At 46.4% G+C, this 23729-nt stretch overlaps 4 protein-coding genes across 6 annotated transcripts; 2 read left to right on the top strand and 2 right to left on the bottom strand.

The window, feature by feature from the left end:
- Positions 1–135: 135 nt before the first annotated feature.
- ankrd54 (ankyrin repeat domain 54) lies at positions 136–3618 on the bottom strand. Its single transcript, XM_083676175.1, has 8 exons — positions 3013–3618; positions 2665–2712; positions 2421–2519; positions 1905–1976; positions 1657–1704; positions 1320–1444; positions 730–837; positions 136–589 (listed from the first exon to the last, which is right to left on the bottom strand). Exons 1-8 carry the CDS (start codon positions 3500–3502, stop codon positions 515–517), a joined length of 1065 nt encoding a protein of 354 aa, XP_083532301.1. The 5' UTR covers positions 3503–3618; the 3' UTR covers positions 136–514.
- A 677-nt stretch (positions 3619–4295) lies between these two features.
- foxred2 (FAD-dependent oxidoreductase domain containing 2) lies at positions 4296–9769 on the bottom strand. Of its 2 annotated transcripts, none has more exons than XM_083676167.1 (10): positions 9632–9769; positions 8986–9206; positions 8536–8847; positions 8073–8324; positions 7307–7642; positions 6823–6989; positions 6410–6575; positions 5967–6193; positions 5362–5532; positions 4296–4924 (listed from the first exon to the last, which is right to left on the bottom strand). In XM_083676167.1, the coding sequence occupies exons 2-10, from the start codon at positions 9201–9203 to the stop codon at positions 4701–4703; spliced, it is 2073 nt and encodes a 690-aa protein (XP_083532293.1). In that variant the 5' UTR covers positions 9204–9206; positions 9632–9769; the 3' UTR covers positions 4296–4700. The 2 variants fall into 2 exon arrangements, with proteins under 2 accessions (XP_083532293.1, XP_083532294.1); XM_083676168.1 differs by having other exon boundaries at positions 9715–9745.
- A 360-nt stretch (positions 9770–10129) lies between these two features.
- ccdc97 (coiled-coil domain containing 97) lies at positions 10130–12439 on the top strand. Its single transcript, XM_083676176.1, has 5 exons — positions 10130–10507; positions 10654–10978; positions 11122–11388; positions 11689–11812; positions 12116–12439. The coding sequence occupies exons 1-5, from the start codon at positions 10355–10357 to the stop codon at positions 12240–12242; spliced, it is 996 nt and encodes a 331-aa protein (XP_083532302.1). The 5' UTR covers positions 10130–10354; the 3' UTR covers positions 12243–12439.
- Positions 12440–12691: 252 nt separating this feature from the next.
- Positions 12692–22910, top strand: znf598 (zinc finger protein 598). 2 transcript variants are annotated; one of them, XM_083676161.1, is made up of 12 exons: positions 12692–12955; positions 13685–13797; positions 14197–14326; positions 14591–14802; positions 14966–15183; positions 15315–15420; positions 15569–16008; positions 16153–16234; positions 16528–17423; positions 17883–18045; positions 19134–19278; positions 19935–22910. In XM_083676161.1, the coding sequence occupies exons 1-12, from the start codon at positions 12782–12784 to the stop codon at positions 20328–20330; spliced, it is 3075 nt and encodes a 1024-aa protein (XP_083532287.1). In that variant the 5' UTR covers positions 12692–12781; the 3' UTR covers positions 20331–22910. The 2 variants fall into 2 exon arrangements, with proteins under 2 accessions (XP_083532287.1, XP_083532288.1); XM_083676162.1 differs by having other exon boundaries at positions 16531–17423.
- The last annotated feature ends 819 nt before the right edge of the window (positions 22911–23729 follow it).

Here is a 23729-nt window from a genome sequence, read left to right on the forward strand (position 1 = left end):
CAATTTGCTGAACATCGAGCTACATTATAGTGTAACATATATGTAACTGTATCCAATCGTATAAACCCAAACTATTCTTTCTCATTCAATAATGAAATGCAACGATTTTGTAGACCCTGACACGCAACCGTTTATTTCTCCAAAACCCAACACATAGTCAACACATTTTGCAAATGTTTATTCATTGATTGATTCAGATTGCAACAACCATTTACAACAATGACCGTGATTCATTTGTACAACACTGATGTACGACACAACACAGGCAAGGCAACGGGACAAAAGGCATAATGATACGAATGATGAGACCGGCACAACAGTCAATGTTCATGAGTTCAGAAAGGTCTTTTTCTTTATCACAGTAGTACGATCATTAACCAAGCAGTCAATACAAAAACACAACGTCTCCACAAGAACACGAGTAAAACCATGCGCGCGCACACGCACGCACACACACACACACACACACACACACACACTCCCTCTATATCTACTTCTCAACATCCAGTCTTCTCTACCTATCCCCCAAATTCTGCTTCTGTAGACTGAGCGACGTGAAGCTGGCCAGCAAGTCTGTCACCTCATCCACCTGAAACGGAAAAGCAGACATAGCGGTCACCTGCAACGTGCACAGCCAGAACAACCTGGACTGTTCACGGAATCACGAGTGTTTTCACACATGCTTGCTGTGTGTGCATGTATTTCTGAGAGTTATAGTTCCAGTCTTACCTGTTCTTTGGTGCGAGTGTGTTGCAGCTGTGTTGAGATGTGCTCCAGCCTCTCGCTGGCCTCGCTCTGTCCCATCACATTCAGGTACTCTCTCAGCATCTGAATAATCTGCACAAGGATAGAAGGAGAGGGGGGGCGCTTAGCAGCGTAGCACGCTAATGCGCACACCACATCATCGCAAGGTTCCCGGTTCGATTCCGACCCTCGACCTATCTTGCATGTCATCCCTCCTCTCTCTCACCCATCCTTCCTGTCAAGCTCTACTGTCTCTATCCCAATAAAGCAGAAATGCCCTAAAAACATATTTAAAAAAAAAGATAATAAAAAATAATTTAAAAAAAAGTAATAATAATCTTCCTCTCATCTCTCCATCCCTCTGCCCAAGAGAGGGACATAAAAAAAGGATAGAAGGAGATAATCTCAGCAAGGGGGTCGGGGAACCCAACAACCTAGATGTGGGTAGAGTGGTGATTGAATAATACTGAACTGGTTTTAGGAGAAAGTAAACCATTCGCCACATCTGGATTCCATGATAGAATGTCTGCGATTAACGTGAGGGAGAGGCAAAATAACTGATCAAACGAACCAACCTGTGTAACTTCCCCTCTTAGAGTTTCTATGCTCCGTGAATCTCCCTCCTGTAGGATGTTGAGTTTGGAGCGTGCCAGATGCAGGGGGGTCCTTCCTGCTCGATCTAGGGCGTCCACACGAGCTCCTGAGCAGAAACATAACATCACAAATTTGACCCTATATGCATGTTTGTGTATGCAAAATGAATTTTGATGATATACAAACTGAGGGTATTTATATAAAAAAAAAAAAAAAAAAAAATCTGTCAGTCAGCTTTCTCAGGAGCTCCACGCATGTGAACGTGTTGACAGAAAGTAAAAAGTGAATTTCTTGGACAGATTTATAAAAGCCTCCTACCTCCTTTCAGCAATGTGGTGATTACAGGCACATGGTTGGTACAGGCCGCTGCAGAGGGAGAAATGTACAGATCAGGGAACAAAATACATGACAGGTCTTTCAAGCACAGAAGTTCGATTTATGGCCCTCATAAATGTGAAGGAAATAGCTTCACTGCTACCTACATTCATGTGACTGAAAGGACAAGGTTCAATGTGCATCCGTCTGAGATAAAGCACGCTCTCCATTTGCTCAGGAGTTGTTCTTACCCAGGTGGAGAGGGGTGTTCCCAAGGCCGTCTCGCTGGTTGGGGTCAGCGCCGAAGCTCAGCAGCAGCTGCACTACAGAGCCGTAAGGAGAAGAATGAACACGGGAAAGCAGAGAGGACGCAGTGTTAACTCACAAAGATGCTGATGTGATTATTATCTGTTTCGTATTGAATCATCCCAAGATATATATATATATATATATATTTTAAAAAGGCTGACATTAGCCTAAACAATGTCAGCGTCTGTACAGTAGCTCCACTGCGTTAAGTATCAATCAATCAAGCTTTATTTATATAGCGCCTTTCATACAAAATTGCAATACAAGGTGCTTAACAGTAAAATTTAAAATACATAGTTACAAATACAAAGTACAGAACATACAAGCATAAATACATACAAACATATAAGTAAGTAAAACATGTATGGGTACTTAACCTCATAAGAGTACAATAAAAATGTAATACACTGTTAGTTAATGCTTCATGAGCAGCACCTGTGTATCTGACTGACTCTTACCGATGCTCTCGTTGCCGTTGCAAGAGGAGAAGTGTAGGGCTGTTCTTCCTTTGTCATCCGCTGCACAGGGGTCGATCTCATCTTGAAGAAGCCTGCGTACTGGATGAAGAGGAGAGAATCAATACATGTCTGAAAAAAAAGAAGTCTTTTCTCTGTTTTCTTTTACAACAGCAGCATGCATCTTTATCAGCCATGTCTTGAAGTCTTGTTAAGTCTTCTGATAGGTCCTACAGGGGCCTTTTACCTGTATCAATGTCGTTGCCATTGGCAGCCTCTCTAAGCCTCTTGACCGCTAAAATGAGAAGGAAACATGCCAGCTAAAGGTTAAGTCAACAGAGGTAATGTTTGTTGGTGGTGACTCATGCAAGCAGATACTTTGCATGATGACATAAATGACAACATCCAGATAGCTTTCACACACAATCTTCCCATTCAATTGAGCTTGTTGATCGTGAAATCGTGTGGAGCAACTAAGCTATACACTAGATCTCTCTTCATCTGTGTGTGTGTGTGTGTGTGTGTGTGTGTGTGTGTGTGTGTGTGTGTGTGTGTGTGTGTGTGTGTGTGTGTGTGGTCATAGACTGGACTCTACCATAAATATCTTTTCCAATGGGCCCCACATTTCGCCGGACTCTCCCGTGTCGTCTGGCTTTACTCCCTGTCACCTTCCCGGACTTGCTCGCGGCCCCTGCCCCCGACCCTCCTCGACTTGGTTCCCACAACAAGTGCAGGTACCGAAGTTCTTGCTCAGCGGTCTGCCCTGTTCGACCCAGTCTCATCGCCCCTTCCCCGAATCTTCCTGGCATCCCAAAACCGACAGCAGCAGCAGCAGCACCTCCGTCCATCCTATCATCATTTCTCTTGAGCTCTCCCTCTTTCTCCTCCGGCTCTTTTTGTGGTCCGTTCTCCACCGTGTACTCGCCCTCGGAACTCGAACGCTCCTCATCTGAGACACTTACAACAATTGGACTCCACCCGTCCATGTTGACGTATGGCATATGGACAGTCCGGCTACGTGTTTTCTCTTTCCAAAAGGATTCGCGATCGACTAAGCTAATAGGAATAGCCGGAAGAATAATCATTTATTATGTTGTAAAGGCCCACCAAACGTTGAGGACGTGGTTTATTTCCTCCGTTGGCATCACTGGCTCCTCAATATGTCAATACAGACACTAGCCTACACACAATGCCATTTTGGCTCATGTTTTTATTCTTTGAATTCAGTATGGGTTCCTTTTAGCAGAGCCAAAATGGCTCCCTATTTCATATTTTCCCCTTCACGCTGAGGTAAAGTAGTAAAAGGCGCTCCCATTGGACAGACGTTATTCGACGAGCAATAGTGACCAATCAGAGCCAGCGTTGTTAGTTCGGGCTACTCCAATAGGAACGATACAGCCCAAAAGCAAGCAGCTCCTCCTATCTTTGTGGTCAGTTCCAATCAGATTCCTGTGCAGTGTACACTACTGTCAAAAACCTCTCTGTTCGACTGTAACATATACATCTCTATATTTATATATTATAAATATTATATTTATTTACCTCTGCTGCAGAGATTGTAGACTGAAGAATAACAGTTATTCTTCAGTCACAAATAGTAGAGAAGAGCTATACAGTGGAGAAGTAATTTGCCTGCCGACATAAAATACTAAATAAAACAAACAAATGATCTTTCCCTTTACCACATGTTAAAATGTATAGTGCATCATTAAATAAAAGGTTGTCCAGAAGTGTAAACAGGTGACCAAAATTAGGCACTATTGTGTTATAGTTAAAAAAAAAAACAATTCTTCCAAGGTGAGATTTTTCAGGCGATAAAAATGAAAAGCATTGATTAATGATATGAAATGGAAGTAACAGTAGGCTGAAAATGCGGATACATAACTTTCTTTAATATCTGTTAGAACACAAAATAACACATAAATAACAGTAGGCCTACACAAATAGTATAAAAAAATAAATAGTGCATAATTGATCATTTCTGTATAGTGAAACCCCAGCCCATCATCCACTTACTGTTTACACACACATTTCAACATTCAAATCTACATTTATTTCTCATCTTATAAAAATGGCACAGTTTAGTATGATATGAAATATTGTTTTTATGGAATACATTGGAATTGGGTAAACTCTCCAATGAGCTAGGATGGTTGTTCAACCAAAATATTTGGTATTCATAAGGGGACATTATCATGAGAGAGAGAGAGAGAGAGAGAGGTAGAGAAATCTTGGGACAGCAAAAGTGTATAGGCATATTTTTGGGATCCTTGGGGTAAACAATCAGAAGTCGAGGTTCATAGCTGAGGACACGGATGCTGTAGCCCGAGCAAGGTAAGCAGGGAAGGATGGATCTGTGTCTGCGGAGGCAGAGTCCTGTTCCTCAGATACGAGCCCAGGCTCATGGGCATGCTGCCACAGCTTCCTCACCCCCTGCTTCCTCAGGTAGCCCTGACGACAAAACAGGGGCGGCTTGCGATGGGTCAGGGAAAAGCGAAAACATGACTCTGGGAGGGAGAAATACAAAACAATCTAAAATTAGGGACACAGTAACAAGCTTTGTTTTTTACCTTGTGTGTACAGGAGCATACTAATACGCAATTTGTAGAAATTCAAATCTATAGAGACATTGTGTGTGATGAATATAGATGTGGAGGAGGAGAAACTGATACATGGAAATGTGAGACTAGGTACCTGGGAGCATGTTCACCCTCTTATAATGATGATGTATGCTATGACCATGTGGTCCTCTGTGACTCAGTTGGTAGAGCACGGCGCTAACAACGCTTAGGTCGTGGGTTTGATTCCTGCTGGGACCATATATACTGAAATGTATGCACTCACTGCGATGTAAGTCGCTTTGGATAAAAGTGTCAGCTAATTGGCATATTTATATATATATATATATAAATATGACCATAGATGAAGTGAGGACATGCTGTACCTGCGTAGAAGGCCCTGAGGTCAGTGTGGAGAGAGTGTTCCAGGAAGCGACGCAGAGGCTGGCTGTGAGAGATAGGCCCGTCCCACTCAGTCAGGAAGTCCTCAATCATGTGGTGCACTGCCTTGGGCCGCGGCAATGGCCAGCCAATGGGGCGGCGTCTCATGTCCCTCTCTTGGGCAGAGAGATGGAGAGATAAGAGGAAGATTATTATTACTATTTTTTTTTTATTTTTTTTTTAAATATGTTCTTTAGGGCATTTCTGCTTTATTGGGATAGAGACAGCAGAGATTGACAGGAAGGATGGGAGAGAGAGGAGGGATGACATGCAAGATAGGTCGAGGGTCGGAATCGAACCAGGAACCTTGCGATTACGTGGTAAGCGCATTAGTGTGCTACGCCACTAAGCGCCCCCCAGGAAGATTATTTAAGTATATATTAAGGCTCTGTAAAAATGCACATTAAAACGTTTAAATTCACCTTTATAGGCTCGAGCCTATATGTAACACAAATATTCTTGTGAATACTCATGTGAGTGTCACTAACACATCTATACTAACAAAGCGATATTGACCTCTTGGATATTTGCCTAAAAAGGTCCCACTCACCAGTAGGAAGTGTGTCATAGTAGTAGAGAACAGGGTGGAGGAAGTTGGACCTCCAGGCGCGGGTCCACTCTGACTCTGCCCTGCCCGGCCCCAGTGAGTTTGTGCGGTTCAGTCCGTACTGCATGACCAGGACCAGCAGCCCATGCTTGGAGACCTGGTGGCCAGACAGTGAGGGGAGCTGAGGCAGGGCCTGGACGGGAAACTCCTCCAGATACTCACAGTGAGAGCTGAGGGAAAAGGAAACAACACAGGATTATTTACAGATGGCAGAACAGACACAAAGGTATGCACATAGTGAACATAAAGAGGGATATTTCATGGTTTAAAGAAAATCAGGACCAGAGGAACATTTATTGGTATTGTGCAAGAGAGGGAGATCTTGAAAGAAGGCCTCTGAGACAGCAGAGACGATGGGGAAAGGCAAAGGGTGGCATGAGACTTACCCTCGTAATAATAAGACATCCCCAAGAACCCCAAACATTTGGTATGATCCAGAGGCCTCGTTCACCCGCCTCAAAAGCCAGGATTGAAGCTGACTGGTTGACAGTTTGGTCGCTGGCCAAGGGTTGCTATGGTAGCGCTGCTCAAGCACCCGATGTACGGCACGTACTACGGTCGGAAATAAACAAAGTACAGTATAAATATCTGGTAAACACATGTGAACTCAATAGTCACAATAACAATGACATTCACCAATACAGTTTTAACCTTGAAATATGAAATGTGTAGTCCATGCCACAAATGGATTTGACAAAGTGCAAATACAACATATCTACATCTAAACAGATAACAACCATTCAGTATTCAGATTTTCTCTGCCCAGAAGTGTCATGTTACTTGATTGTATTATTGTTACCTGTGTAGCGGAAGCCATGAATAAACCCCCCTGCAGATGAGCGATAATCTCGAGAGTGTGCAGCAGTACCCAGTACAAACAGCCCTGGGGTGCCCCGCCCCTCGTACCAGGCCGTCACCCCCGGCAACCGCCCTCTGGCACCCTCACTGCTTGGTGGCCGGGCAGAGCTGAGGAGATCACCCATATCATTAGGACAAATGAACATTATCTGACTGAAACGGCTCAGGCTTCTCCTTATGCAATAGAAGAGCAGCCACTTCCATAGAAAACTACAACTTTACACAGAATACTCTCTAAACTATGGAGAAGCCATGTAAACCAATTAGTTGATGCAAAATAATATTACATGAATATGTCAGTCCTACTTATGTCTGATTTCTGTTCCCAGAAAGTGTTTTTTTTGTCTTTTTTCATGGTGAGTATTCTGTACACCATATATTTATTTTTCACAAGGCTGGCATACATATACATAGTTCATTCATACCCATCAAATATGCTGAAATTAAATCGGAACCCCAGGCAGCGGATCACGCGGTCGTAGGGCTGTCGAAGCGAGAAGTTGTCGTTGTGGTACACGGGTAGGTTGGCCGCTGTGACCTTTGAGCTGTTCTTTCCATCCTGGTTGTCCAGGAGCTCAGCTAGAGTCAGGTACAACTGGCCACGTTTCTCCTTCCCACTGGGTCTGCCCCTCTTCTTTCTGCCTGATCGCCTCCTTTCATCCTCCTGGTTTCTCACAATAGCAATGTCCTCCAGGCCTCCCTCCACCAGCCCGTCCAGGGACTTCAGCTGGTAAGTGTCTAGCAGCTCATTGTTCACAGCTCTGAGAAAGACAAAAATAGCTCACTTAGCGGACTGAATGGCGTCTTTATAAACGTCCGCCGTTTGGTGTGTAAAAGCCTAAAAAGGTAAAAGTACTCTCCAATCTAAAACAACTGTAGGAGTTATAGATTTGCAAAGCAAAATAAATAATACATCAAAACATATCATTGGGAAAACCAGATGAGAATGGAAATGACTGAGGGACCCCAATTTGTTGGTCAAATAGTGCTGAAGAGAGCAAAACAAATACCATACAATACAACTCTGAATACTCTACAGCATGATTTTTATTGTACCTGGTCGGTAACAATGTTTTTGCGATGCAGTATTCAAAACTCCCAATGGATTATGCCTCATCACATCTATTCAAAATATCACGGTTAAAATGGCCGACTTTGCTCACTGTTTCGCAAATTGGAACCTCTCCGTACCTCAGGTCTCCGACGTAGTGTGTCTGCCAGGCCAGTCGAACCGGGCTCGGGCTGTACAGATGGATCCGGCTGGCTCTGCCCAGGATGCTCTGTGCCGTTTCAAATGCAGAATTCCCTTTGCCCAGGATCAGCACAGCCTGGTCCTGGTACTCCTCAGGATCCACAGGGATGGACTCATAGCCCTCCACCAGGTCAGAACCCACAAACTGGACCTTTTGAGGATCCCACAGCCCCGTGGACACCAGGAGGACTCTGAGAGAGAGAGAGAGAGAGAAAGAGAGAGAGAGAGAGAGAGAGAAAGAAAGAAGGAGGTAAAGTCAGAGAAAGAGAGCAAGAAAACACCATTTTGTTATTTGATAGTCATGAACATTTAGCTGGAGAGAGGAAAGTGTCATAAGAATTGTATGAATAGAGGAGAAACTATCTATCTATATCTAGTTTTGCATTAGATGGAATAAAATACCGGCATGTATAGTCCTGCTCATGTTGATCCGTCAGTACGTAGCCCCTGCCTCTGGACGATTCCGATTCGGAGGCCCTGATCTTCCCGATGTCTACGCCATACTCAACCCTCAGCCCCAGCTCCTTCACAAACATGGAGAGGTAGCGGGGGAATGCGTCCGCCTCCGGGTACAGCTCCCTGCTGACCCGCTGAAACAGCAGGTCAGGCCTGTCACTCAGGAGGGAGTTCCAATCATGGCGCAGGTTGAACTCTCGGTTCCGCCTCCCTGTGTAGATCTTGTTGATGCTGATGAGTTTCCTGTGTCTGGGGTATCTGTTCAAAAAAAGAGGGAAGCCACTGTGTCAAGGTGTTGTTGTCTTTACAGGGGATACATCTAACATGCTAATGTGTCGTCTATTCATGATCAAATTGAAAGCCTATGGTTGTGGGTGTATAAAGGCGAGCAGTCACATGTTAAAGAAGCTGCCTGGGCCAGAGTTCCTCTCCAAGATGATGTAGTCTCTCCGAGCTTTGGAGAGGAAATGACCCATTTGAAGACCCGCGGGTCCAGCTCCAAGCACACAGTAGTCATGGTGATGGGTACTGTTGTGATTGTGGTAGTCATCAGGGAAGCCATGGACCAGGGCGATCAGGAGGGCAAGCCAGAGAGAAAGGAGCGTAGAATCCATCACCTTTGAATGAGCACAAGACATGTTATTGGAGACAGTGCACTTACCATAGATGGGAGATGCTTATACACTACATATTCTACTCTCACAATAAGCATTGGTAAAATAAGTTGGTTTTGAAAGCTGCAAAAACATCCACCAAAAGCAGCAGTCTATTGCAGAAGGTAACCAATGCAAATCTTCCTATTGATTTAAGTTCTACGCATTTGGAAAACACAGAGGAAGACTAACAATAAACAGATGATGGTCATGCAACTCAAAGCAAAAGAAATAGCAGGCCTTCATATGTGTATCCCCGCGCTCGCCCTCAAACTCTACCCCGACAACATGATTCAATGACAGAGGATGCCGCCGCACTCGACCGCTATTTCAGAAGCGCTCCGCGGACCCAAGGGGGATAACAAGTTAATTCACATGGGATGTCTTACCTTTCACTGCGCAGTGAATCCCGCTCGTATAAAACCATCTGATTTTACATTTGATCGGGATATAAAACTCTCTAACAACTTACATGTTGCCAATTTATCTGGTTTCATAACGGGTGCCTCATCGTCTGGTACTACACAATCCAGCATTCCACGGCTTCTAGGCCAAAAAAACGCCGTGCACACTTAGCCAATAAGAAATTCTATGTAAAACAGAAGGCGTGATACAATGAAAAAAAGCTTGTGTTGAACAAGCATCCTTGTCCGACTTTGATAAATCAATGTTTCAATATATCAAGCAGATAATAAAGTCCTTTTTTGGACATTTAAATCTTACTATCATTCCATTGCAACAAATAATAAATACTTTTTTGGCAATGTCGGATATCCCCCCCGACTTGACTTGAGGATCAGCGAAACCAGCAGCTCGACCCAATGATGACGGAACCCTCTGCTAGGTACCCACTACCCTGAAAACCAGGGGGCTAATAACAACGACGGACAAGGAAGTCAAGTTTTCGAATTCATCATGAAACACAAATCCAACTGTTAGCGGTGGAATGTAAACTCATTGCTTTTTTACTTTAGGTGTGTGTTACTTGGACCTATTAATACATCTACAAACACAATTTAATCTAAAGACAAAAAACGTCATTATCGAACGACCGTGCTGCTGTCAGTCTGTCTGCTGAACGATCCTGCATTCATCTTTAACTACTATTAGTCATGTGGGGAGAGATCGATCTACCCGTTAAACCGAGTCCGCCTGCCAGCCTTGAAATACCTGCCTGTAGACTAGAGCCCGAGTCCCGCGGACCTGGACCCAAGCCGAGTAGCTCTGACACGGCGAATACTGAAGAAACGCAGTGGGACAATGAGGTGACACTGACAGTCAGTGACATGCGTAGCAGCCAGTTGAAAATGACATTGACTAAGCAACCAATGCGTGGCGAATGAGCATAGCTAACTATTTGTGTGTGTGTGTGTGTGTGTGTGTGTGTGTGTGTGTTTGATTTGTTTACCAGACCGACCTCAGTGGTGTGTTTGCCATGGTGGAGGCAGTGGCAGTGAGCGGGACCTTGGTGAAGAGCCAGCAGGTGGGCGATGCTGAGCTGACTCTGGCCCAGCGCAGAGAGGAGCTGCTGCAGCAGTACAGGAGCAGGCCCCTGGTCTTTCTGGAGCGCTACCAGGCCCACCTGAAGCCCCAGCACCTAGAGGCTTTCTCCCACCTGAGTTCTGACCCCCGTGCCCAGCACTATTGCAAAGAGGTGCAGAGACGAGCTGCAAGCCACACCAACAAGACCAGGGTCCGCAACAAGCGCTATGCTGCCCTCAGGGTCCTGCAGAGAGGTGGGTACCACTAGCATCCCCAGCACCAATCAGAACCCCTGGTGCTCTGTGGTGTCCATAGACAGCCAATCGTATGTGATGTTCCTCATACCATCTCTATCCCCCCCCCCCCCCTTCTCTCTCTCTCTCTCTCTCTCTGTCAGAGGGTCAGTATTTCAGTGAGGAGCAGATGCGGGTGAGGGAGCCTCTGTTGTACGAGCAGTACATCGGCCAGTATCTCAGTGACGAGGAAGTGTTTGAGCGCTCCCAGGCGGCCATGCAGGGGGGTGGGGGAGAGGGGGGAGGCCCGGGGGGGCTGGCTGACCTCCTCCTCAGCACCTACCAGGAGAGGCTGATCCAGAGCCGACTGCAGGAGGAGCAGGAAAGGGAGGAGTGCGCACAGGAGGAGGACGATGAGGAGGAGGAGGAGGGTGAGGAGAGGAGGAGTGCATGCATGCACACATACACACACACACACACACACACACACACACACACACACACACACACACGGGTTATTAAGTATTTGGTGAAATAATTTATATTTCCTATGTCTATAACAAAACTAGCACCACCATCATGGCTCTTTGAGACTGGAAGTATACCCTAAGACAGGCTCCCTGGTGGTCATATATAGAGCTTTACATATGACTCTAGTTAGCATAGGCTTGAGCCTGCTTCCCTGGTGCTGAGCTTATCTGCTAACAGTGAGTGCGTGGCTCTGTTCCCAGATGGCAGGTTGAGGGAGGCCGATTGGGAGCGGTCCCCCGAGGAGAAAGCTCTCCTCAGGGAAGAGTTTATCAGTCAGATGCACCAACGCTTCCTGGACGGCAAAGACAAGGACTTCAACTACAGGCCAGTCTCTGCTGATATTCTTCTATGGTCTATTTACAACTGTTATTGTTGTGTTGCAGTGATGTGTGTGTGTTTTTGTCTATAAGGTGTCTTTGTATATTTGTACCTGTGATGTGTAGTGTACTGTACCGTGCTGCCAAACATGTGTTCATGTAACCTTCTGTATGCATATCTGATGTATTTGTATTGATTTGACCCCCCCTGTCTTGAAAGCATGTTTGATACAATACATTTTTGTTTCCACAGACAATAAAGTGTCTAATCTAATATCTGTGTACGTGTGTGCGTGTGCGTGTGTTACAGTGAGGTGGATGAGAACCCAGACTATGACAACCTGGACATCGTGAGCCGAGACGCAGAGGAGAAGTACTTTGATGATGATGATGATGACGAAGAGGAAGAGGAGGACGAGGACAACATGATGATATAACAGTGCAGAGAACATGTTGACACTATTGGACTGTAAATATATATAAAAATCTGTAATCATTTCTGTAACACATTTCTACTCTTTTTTTCTTTTTTTTTCCCACCACACTCATTGAAGTGTCTTCAAATCTGTCCTGACTTTGTTTGCATTTGTGAATTGGTGTGTATAGAAATAGATATAAATAAATCATTTATTTGTCTGTATTCTACTTATCTGTACGTTTTGAGTTCCCCTGGAGATAACCAATCAGACAGGCAGCCAGGCACGTGGAGGTGACAGAGGAGCGGTACATAGCGCCTGCGCAAATCACTGCTGATGCCTTGTAAAATACGGCTCATCATTACAATGCAAAGAATAGCGAGAGGTCTATCCGTATAACATATGCGCCAGTGAATCTCATTCTCAGCACTGACGACCAGTGGCTTTAGCACTAGCACATTACGTAAATAGACTGGCCGCTATAGCTGCATCTCAACGTCGGTGAATAAGCCCGAAAAACCACACATCAACTATCAAGGATATTTCGGATTTTCGCAGCCATGGAATCAACATCTATCAAGGAGACTGAGCGAAACTGTGTGCTCTGCTGTCAATACCTCGATATCTTCGCCCTGGGAAAATGCGATCACCCAGTGTGCTACCGTTGCTCCACCAAAATGAGGGTGCTATGCGATCAAAAGTACTGCGCCGTCTGCCGGGAAGAGCTCGACAAGGTACCGCTCCCTGTACCACTCTAGCTCAGGGATGTAATGTGACAGCACAGGCCGCGGTATTCGGCCAGCTAGCTTTTCAACCACGTTGGAGATCAAATCAACGGCAGTTTATGAACTCGTTTTCTGGCTGGTTATGAAAGACAAGGTCTTTAGTGTTGATAATGAAACTTGATGAATTTCCTACGAGCATTAGTACTCGCTCGCTAGCTAATGTTAGCGCCTAGGGTGGGTGGTTGTTATGTAATAGGTTATGGTAATGTTGCTGACCAAAGGAACAGGCTGTTTGCTTGTTAGGTGACAGTTAGTTAGCGACCTCCATGGTGTAAATCAACGTGTCACACTGCATTATCTGCTATATTGCTGTGTCAACATACCACACACCAACAGCTCATTATTATGCAGGGTAAAGAGTCATTTTCAGTTTCGATAAAGCTAGCCTACGTTTGCGCTGGCATAGATAGGCAGCTTGCCAAGATCGATACCATCATTTCTCTATAGCAAACCCTTTTTTGGAGAATAGCTAATGTTCGCATTTTTCAATGCTCAGATCATAAACATTGGCTATTGGCTATTGTATTGGATGAGCTGCTGAGGACGTTAGATGCGAATGTCCATGGAGTGTGTTATAATTCCCCATTTTAAAGAAAGTTCAGTGCTCTCCAATTTTGAGTTACTTCAGAGTTGCCCATGTCATGGCCTAACATTGTCCCTCTGTCTGGTAATCTTCAGGTGATCTTCGTGAACAAACTGGATCCCTTCTCCACACTTCCCTTCCAACAATTTCAGTGTGAGAAGAAACATGACATCTACTTCAGTGATGGGAAAATCTATACTCAGTTCAGGTAGGCTAACAGCTGCTGGCCTCATTCAGTGTGTGCCTGCTTTGCAATGGATTCATCTGGGTTGAAGAGGGAGAGAGCCACCAAAAATAGCTGAGGAAATTAGGAGATGCCCCTTGTGTTGTCTCTGAGGGCTTCTCTCCAGAACTTACGGCTCAGTTCCTGTTTTAAGAGCTCCCTGTGCTTATCAGAGCACCTATCATTTATTTCTCTACTCTTCCATTCTAAATTGACCCATAACTCCTACAGCAATTTTTGTGAATCTCACAGGATTGGATAGATAGGCCTATTTATTAGCATTGTGGCAATGAGTCCACCTTGCCCCTTATTTGTGTGTGTGTGTGTGTGTGTGTGTGTGTGTGTGTAGCTGACTCCTCTCCTTTTCTCTGTGCGTGTTCCCAGGAGGCTGCTGCTGCCAGAGTGTCCCCAGTGCCCTGAACCCAAGGTCTTCTCTAAGTTTGAGGAGCTGGAGCAGCACATGAGGAAACAGCACGAGCTCTTCTGCTGCAAGCTCTGCTCCAAACACCTCAAGGTGAGCTACCTGTACTACCTGTGTGTTGTTCAGCTCAAGACAAGTTGCCTGTAGCAGGGGTGAGTTAGTTAGTTACAAGGTGAGTTAGTTACTTCAATACAGTTGTTCTTCAGCGTAAAGTCTTTGCACAGATCTGATAAAAGGATGTGTCAAGGAATTAACACAAGTTGTGTCGTGTACATGCTGCCCAGCAAATTGCCGCTTGGTCACAATAAAGACTCGATGCTACTACTGTACTTCTAACCTATCTTTCCCACCCACCAGATCTTCTCTCACGAGCGTAAGTGGTACAACCGCAAGGACCTGGCGCGTCACCGTACGCAGGGCGACCCTGACGACACGTCTCACCGTGGTCACCCGCTCTGCAAGTTCTGCGATGACCGCTACCTTGACAACGACGAGCTGCTTAAGCACCTGCGCAGAGACCACTACTTCTGTCACTTCTGTGATGCTGACGGAGCTCAGGAATACTATAGGTACACGCATGCGCGCTCACACACACACATACACACACACACAGATGGATGTAATGTCTCCTTTGCATGTTGTATGTTTCCTAAACATGTCATGTTCCCTAAGCTTGTCCTTATGTTTGCTAAGCATAAGCATGTTTCTTAATCGTGTTGTGTGTCTGCGCAGTGACTACCACTACCTGAGTGAGCACTTCCGCGAGAGCCACTACCTGTGTGAGGAGGGGCGGTGCAGCACGGAGCAGTTCACCCACGCCTTCCGCACTGAGATAGACTACAAGGCCCATAAGGCTCAGGTTCACAGCAAGAACCGTGCCGAGGCCAGGCAGAACAGACACATAGACCTACAGTTCACCTACGCACCGCGACAACAGAGGAGAAATGAAGGTGAGAGTCTGTGTGTGTGTGTGTGTGTGTGTGTGTGTGTGTGTGTGTGGTGGCAGGGCCTCGGGTGTGTGGAAGGGGTTTTGTGTGTGTGTGTTGATAAATGAAGCTGTGTGTGTGCATCCCTCTATCAGGGATGGTGTCCGCGGGGGATTATGAGGACATTAGGCAGAGCCACGGAGGAAGGGGCCGAAGTCAGGGGAACCAGCAGAACGGCAGAGGAAGCTGGAGATACAACCGGTGAGTCTAACCTCAATGACATCACCTGCATTCACACTAACAGTGCAGCCCCTCTATGTAACACTTAATATGGACTTTGTGTGTGTGTGTGTGTGTGTGTGTGTGTGTGTGTGTGTGTGTGTGTGTGTGTGTGTGTGTGTCCGTCCAGTGAGGAGGAGGACAGAGAGGTGGCAGCTGCTATGAGGGCATCCCTGGCAGTTCGCAGACAGGAAGATAGGGGAGCGGTCCAGGAGAGAAGTGCACCCAAACACCGCAAGGAGGAGAGGATGGAGAGACCAGAGCGGATGGAGAGACCAGAGCGGATGGAGAGACCAGAGAGGATGGAAAGAATGGAGAGACCAGAGAGGATGGAAAGAATGGAGAGGATGGACAGACCGGAGAGGATGGAGAGACCAGAGCGGATGGAGAGACCAGAGCGGATGGAGAGACCCGAAAGGATGGAAAGAATGGAGAGACCAGAGAGGATGGAAAGAATGGAGAGGATGGACAGACCGGAGAGGATGGAGAGAGCCGACAGGATGGAGAGAATGGAGACTGAGGACATGAGGCATAGGGGTGGCCCTATAAAACCACCGTCAGAGGCTCCAGGTAAACTCAAAAGACACAAATGAACAGTTTTCATAGCACACGCTAAGCTAGCTGGACGAGCAGTATGCCTCGCCAGCGAGCTAAGCTAATAAATTACAGTATGTGTGGGATGAGATTGTGAAGTGATGACTATTGCTGTTCCAGTGAGGACCATGAAGTGTGACAATCCGCTGATGGGAGATGACTTTCCAGCATTGGGGGCCACTGCTGCAGCTCCCATCCCGAGGTACACAAACAGCCTAGCTGCAGTAACACCCATCCCGGATTTTCTATGGCTCCAGCTCCAGTCTCTCTAAAACATAATAGCTTCTCTGTTCTCTCCCCTGGTATTTGTTTGTTGTTTTTACAAGTGTTCAAGGCTTACATGGCCTCTTGTCCATTTGAGAGAATGCATCATGATTTCTGTCTGTGTTTATAGTATATACTCTAAGACACAGTGTGTGTGTGTGTGTGTGTGGTGTGTGTGGGGTGTGTGTATGTGTGTGTGTGTGTGTGTGTGTTCTGCGTGTTCTGCCCTAGCAGTCTGAAGCCAGCCCCTACCATGGCCCCAACCACAGCGGCTCTGAAGGAGGACGACTTTCCCAGCCTGTCTGCTGCCAAAGTGTCGTCCCCCATGACCCCAGCCTATTCCGCCCAGCCCAGGAAGCACTCCTCCTTCCATGAAGAGGACTTCCCTGCGCTGGTCTCCAAGATGCGCCCCCCCAGACAAGCGGGGGGCCCTAACTCTGCCTGGGCTCACGCAGGGGGTAAACCAGTCACCCAGCCTCCCCCCTCCAAACCTTCACCTGCAATCGACCCCCCCCTCCCCTCACGCCCTCAACCTCTGTCCTCTTCATTATCCTCATCATCCTCCTCTCGTAGGAAAAAGAAGGGAGGGGAGAACGCCAAACCCAAGCCCCTCCGCTCCCCCCCCTCCTCGGATGACGAAAGTGGCGTGACCAAGAAGGAGGTCCGAGCCGTGCCGACCATGCTGGACATATCGTCCCTACTGACTGTCAAAGGAACCAACAAACCACCGCCGACCTCTAACCCCTCCCCCCAGATCCCTAACCCGGCCCCTAACCCTGCCCCTAAGGCCGGCAAGAAGAAGAAACAACAACAACAATCCACTCCCAACCCTCCTCCGTCATCAGGGAACCCAGCAACGGTTTCCATAGAAGCGGCCTCCAGGGTCGCTGCCGTGGTGCAGAAGGAGAATGTTCCGGAGACCAGGCCGGCCGAGAGCCATGCCACCAAACCTCTAGCTTCCCTGACAACACCAGCCAAAACGAGTGGATTGGCAAACGGCTTCGTGGAGAAGCCAGTCACAGTGGCCCCCCTGTCCAAGTCCAGTGCGGCCCCCCAGCCCAACCCTGACCCTCCCATGGAAGAAGAGGAGGAGTTCCCTGCACTCATCTCCAAGAAGCCTCCGCCAGGTACAGACACAAACACATGAGCTGACATGAATTCATTGGTGGAAGCAATGAAATGAGAAGCTGGCTTTGACCAGGAAGAAGGGAAGAAGCCAGTATGCATTTGCAAAGTATTCAAACAGAGCCTAGGTAGAACAACATGGCTCTCTTCAAACACTTCCTTCCTTCCTTGATGTAATCGCTGATCTTAAGTCATTAGATTGGTCAGAGCAACTCCACTGTGTTGCTTTCACCATCAAGTCTTAAGATCAGTGATGTCTTGATGGAATGGAGGAAGGAAGGAGGCATTTTAACAAGTATTCATACATGTCTCTTGAGTTATCTAATGCATTCTATCCATCTGAGTATACACTCACATTGATTTAGTTGAATGATGTCCCATTCAGTCCTCAGTTCTCCTGTAACATATAATGGTGACTCTAGGATCATGTAATAAATAACTAACCTGTTTCTCTCCCTCAGGATTCAAGAGCTCCTTCCCCTTGAAGAGCTCCACCCCTTCCACTGCCTCGCCCCCGCCTCCCCCAGGCCTAGCAGGGAGCATGCCCAGTAAACCACCTCCAGGCTTCACTGGCATCCCCCTCAACAGCAACGTGGTAGAGCCCGCACCCCCCGCCTCCAACAGGTGAGACATTCCACCGTCACGTGACTGACCCAGTCCAGAAACAACCCCTAAACTCTTCAGTGTCAGCTGATCTAAAAAGACCAGACAGATGTAAGTAATATGGTAATGGGTCCATCTCATAGAGTTATAGAGTTTAGTCCTCTTCGTCCCGGGTGGGACATAAGGAGGCAACAATCTTCTTTTCACTGGGTTCTGCTTTGCCCAATGAAAGACCCAACTATTCAAACTTGGCCATCACTCCGCCGCCAGGTGGTCTTTGGCCGGCTTCTCTTGCACTTTGCAGTGGGTGTTTGTCTGAGTGCGTCTTTCGGGGTCCTTTCTTGGGACATTCTCCGTACATGGATCCGACCCATCTTGATCTCAAGGTTGATGTTCTTGCAGGTGGTCTTCTAGTACAGGTCCTCATTAGTGATCTTATTTGGCCAGTTTGTTGCTGATCTTGTGAAGGCAGCCATAGAAGGAGTGACTTTACATTGCTGTTGTATTGCCTGATCTTAGTTTTGAGGCTGTATTGTTTTGAACTCCAGATAGGACTCCAGAGTCTACTGAATGCACCTCTTCTGGCTTTGTTCAGCCGGCATTGATCTCATTTCTGGCACCATTGTCACTGCTTATGAGGCTTCCAAGGTAGATTAAGTAGTCAGCGAACGTGTGTCCCTCCATCAATGTTAATGGGTAATGTAACAGGTGTATTAATGTACAGGATGTTGGATTTCTGTTTTTGATGTGAGGCCCAGTCTATTTTGAATACATGTCTGATTTCTCCTGGAGGTGGATGTGTTTTGGTAAGACAGCCAGTTAATATGGCTAGCTTGTATCCATGAATTTCAGAGTCAGATGTTCTAGCTAACTAAAAAAAAGAATCGGTAGATATATCGGTGAAAGATAGCATGTGCCTAGTCTTTGCATCGCCATGATCGGTCTTACGACATTGCTATTCAGTCCCTTCAGATCTGCAAACACTAAAGGTAAAAGGGATGGGGGTTCTTTCTAGATAGGGACTGTCTCAGGTCAATAGCATGATTGTTATTGTAGAGAGATGTCTGTTTATGATGGTTGTGGTATAACGCGTGTGTGTTCCGTTCCAGGCCTCCCCAGTCTCCTAGTTCCTACCTGGTTCCAGAGCACTTCCAGCAGAGGAACATGGAGCTGATCCAGTCCATCAAGAACTTCCTCCACAACGATGAGTCCCAGTTCAACCAGTTCAAGAACTACTCTGGCCAGTTCAGACAGGTACCAGCCCACTCTCTGTGGTCAGAGTTTAATTATAGTGTGTGAGTGTGAGTGAATGAGAGTGTATCTTATTCCCATGATTGTAATTCTAGACATCTACACTCATGGAGCACTTTATTAGGAACACTGTACTAATACTGGCTATGGCCTCCCTTTGCTCTCAAAACAGCCTCAATTCTTCATGGCATTGATTCCACAAGATGTTGGAAACATTGCTTTGAGATTCTGGTCCATGATGAAATAATTGCATCACACAATTCCTGCAGATTTTTCAGGTTCTACCACATCCCAAAGGTGTTCTATTGTATTCAGATCCGGTAACTGAAACCAGTTTGAGACGACTTTTGCTTTGTGACATGGTGCATTATCGTGCTGGAAGTAGCCATTAGAAGATGGGTAAATTGTGGCCATGAAGGGATGCACATGGTCAGCAACACTCAAATAGGCTGTGGCATTCAAGCGATGATTGGTATTGATTGATTGGTATTAACTGGCCCAAAGTGTGCCAAGAAAACATTCCCCACACCATTACACCATCTCCACCATGAGAAGGTGTACACGTGTTCTTAATAAAGTGTCCGGTGAGTGTATATGCCCTCTGAAACATTTATTGGGTTCTTGACTCTGCAATGATATGATATCTGTAACCCCTCCAGGGTCTGATGTCAGCGGTCCAGTACCACCGCAGCTGTAAGGACCTGCTGGGGGAGAACTTTGGCTACGTTTTCAACGAGTTGCTGGTCCTGTTGCCGGACACAGGCAAGCAACAGGAGCTACTGACTGCCCACGGAGACTCCAAGGCTCTGGAGAGGCAGGCCGGGGCCGGGGCTGGAGGTGGGGGGGGCAGAGGCCGCAAGAACAAGAAGAGCGCCTGGCAGACCCCCTCCACCACTGCTAATGCTAACGCTAACGCCGCAGAGCTGGACTGCCAGATCTGCCCCACCTGCCGACAGGTGCTGGCCCCCAAAGACTTCAACTCCCATAAGACCATGCACATGGGGGACAATGATGACTTCCCCTCCCTGCAGGCTATCAGCCGCATCATCAGCTAACCTGATGACCCCCCCCCCCACACCCCCCCTTCGTCCCCTGCCTGGACAACCAAGTTCACTGCCTAATCAGAGTCCTGTGTGTGCCGTGTGGGGAGGAGCCTGTTTCCAAGGTGATGACCATGTCAGAGAGGATGCTGGGGAGTGTAGTCAAGTGAGAAGATGGTGTCAGCTCATTGAGGGTTAAGTTTTTAGGTTGGGTTGATGTTGAGTTCATCTGAGGGATCAGAGGGGGTGACCAGATGTCTACTTTACTCACCATCCATTTCAACTGTGCCCTATCATGAGGGAGGAGAATCTACTGCAATCAGCATGCCCTCAAAGGCAATCCAAACTCGGGCGGTTTATAAAAACAGATTTACTAACGCTTTACTTGAAAAGAAATTAATAAGAATGATTCTGTTCCTTTCTTTCCTTTCCTTACCTCCTTCCTCTCTTCCTCTTCTGTTCTGGTGTTTCTGCTCTTTACATTTCCATGAGGTTGATATAAAGTGCTGACAGAGTGCTGCTTTGGTTTGTTTTTATCAACAGTGTGTGGTGACACGGGAGGGAAGAGAGGCGACTTTATTTTATTCCCAGACGGTGGTTTTAGTTATTGAGCGTTTCTGGCTCCTCCCCTCTGCAGTGCAGTGGTTTCTGGTTAACAGTAATGGTTCAGAGAACATGGGTGATTTGGGACTAATGTTTAAGCTGCCCCTAACCACTGATCAAAAGTCAGATCCCCAGATCCAGATTCCCCCCCCCTTCTCTCTCTCTCTCTCTCTCTCTCTCTCTCTCTCTCTCTCAATGGACTGATTTCTAGTGTGTTTAGGAGAGGAATGGTGTTCATGTATCCAGCATCTGCTGGTTATCATCTGTCATTGGCACTTAACCTGATCATTCTCTTTGATTGTTTATTGATCGACTCCTCTCACCTGGTGTAAACTAGTGTGTGAACCAGTGGACCGACTACTTACTGTATTACCTCTGCTGGTCTGAAAGGACTGGATAGGTGTAAGCAAAGTAAAACCTTTACCAAATTGCTTACACCTACCGTGTCCTCTTAGATCAGCAGACATGGAAGGGGGTTGGGGTAGGGGCCAGAAGCCAGGGACCAGAATTGATTTGTGTTTATTCTGACCCATATACACCAAATAGATGACCCTGGCCCCCCTGTCACACCAGCCAGTAGTCGGGCCCCATGTCTGTGTATCAGCTCCCATTCCATTGACTCTCCTACTGTTCATTGTTCTCAGATTAGTAACTCCCAGCCAGGAATATTCATTTGTGTCTTTTTATGTCCCAAATTGATTAAATGGCATCCTGGCTTTGACACTCATTGTATTTCCTTCGTTGTGTTCCAATAGTCTTAGTGCTCCTTTCTTTCCTCCTTTATTTCCTTCATGATTGACTGATCTGATCCGAACAGACTGGATAGGTTGTTGGCGCTGTGGTAGAAACACATCCTGTACTTTTGGCGCTCTGTGATGTCATAAAGCAAGAAGGAAAGGAGGTTATTGAAGAACATTGGGATACAGTCTCCAACATGTCACATAACCTAGTCCTCTGAAAAATAGTGCTGGAGCAGACAAGGTAACGGATGAAACCATGTAAGCCTCACGGAACATACTCCATATGTGCTCACTGCTCATCACACCTGTATGTATGTATGTATGTATGTATTCATTCACTTTGATTCATTTCTACAAATGTGTATTGATTCATACATTTAATAAGACAATAGTTCTCATCTCTTGCACACGCTAGCAACACAGAGACAACGAAAAATCTCGTCACGCGTTTACGGAAGTCAGTAGAGGGAGGGGAGGAGACTGCTGGTTGTGTCCTTCCTGATACGGTAGCGTAACTCAAGATCCAAAGGACTGCTTTGGAAACATTTGTTATTTTTAAAAAAAACGGTTGTAATTATTTATGATTTGAAGCATTCAGCCCAGGGCTGTTAGGTGTTTATTAATAATAATAATAATGATAATAATGATTATACGACCATAGAACTAACCCTGTCCTCTGCTCCGACCATGTGCCATCCTCTCCCCCAGTAGGGGAGCTAGATTTGGGGGATTTCTTCCACCAGAAATGAGGATGATAAATAATACAGAACATTCAGATAGAAATAGGCCTACCACACTGTGTAGTACGCTACATTCTAGTTGGCATTCTTCTCTGTCCAGGAGAATAAGCGTTTGTGACAGATCTGTACTGTACATTGCTTTTCCGTTCAGATATCGTTCTGAACGTTTCGTTCTGTTCTGAACGCACTCCCCGGATCTGATCTGAAGCGTGTGTTGGTTTTGGTTTCAGTTGAGTTCTGTTTTGACGATGTTGACGTTGCTGACAGACTTTGGGTTTGTTTTGAGGGGACAATGTTGCATCCATGTACACAGTTTACTATTTTCCTTTTTCAGGATTGTTGGCTTGCACTGCTACCCTCCTGTGTATGAGTGTGTGTGTGAGAGAGAGAGTGACACAGAGAGAAAGAGTGTGACTGCGGGTATGAAAGCTGATGTGCTTGTGTCCATCAGGCAGTAGCTTCCTTTGTATTTTCTATCAGGCTCTAATAAAGCTGGATCCATCAGTACAGCACTGTGTTTGTGTGGAAATATGTTTTTTTAAATTTATTTTTTATTACTGTCTGTGCATTTGTGTGACACGAGGCTACACTCCGACAGGGAGGGACCCTTCTAGACGCAACACACGCCAGAGGTCCCCCTCTTATAGATGGATGGTGGTGACCCACTACCAGGACAGAGACCCATCATCAAAAACAGGTCTGCTTTATTTGAGTGATGTCAGACTGCAGTCCAAAGACATTCAGATAAGTGACACAGATCTCTGTACACAGCATTTACAACTGAGGAGGTTACACCTTTAGAACAGGAAGAAATGAAAAGATAAACCACGTTTAAGATTGGTCCATGAAGCATATTTTTCCAACGAGAGTGCAGTATTATTACTACAGGACACACCAGACCCTGGACAGCATCACACACAGGTTCCATTAATAAATCAATTGATATACATACTGAGTTACAATCAATACCACTGTAGTTGTACACCGGGCCTAGATCAGAGCACAGACACGAGAGATGTTTCTACTACACAAGAGACTGAAGCACTGAGAACATTGACACAACCCCCCCCCCCCCCCCCGTCACACACATACACACCACCCCACTCCCCTTCCCTCCCCACCCTCCCCTTGCTTACCCCCATCCCCACCCCAACCACACCCAACAACCCCCCCCCCCACGTATGACTGTACAAGCCCCACAATTATATAAACCATGATAAGACAGTGATGATGTCATTGAACAGACCAGGAAGTGTTTTGTGAGAGCCATGGCCTTGTCCAGAAACAACAAAAAGGTGAACTCACTGAACTCATCACACTTCCTCACCTAC

Source organism: Argentina silus, assembly GCF_951799395.1.
Source record: "Argentina silus genome assembly, chromosome: 9".
Classification (NCBI taxonomy): domain Eukaryota; kingdom Metazoa; phylum Chordata; class Actinopteri; order Argentiniformes; family Argentinidae; genus Argentina; species Argentina silus.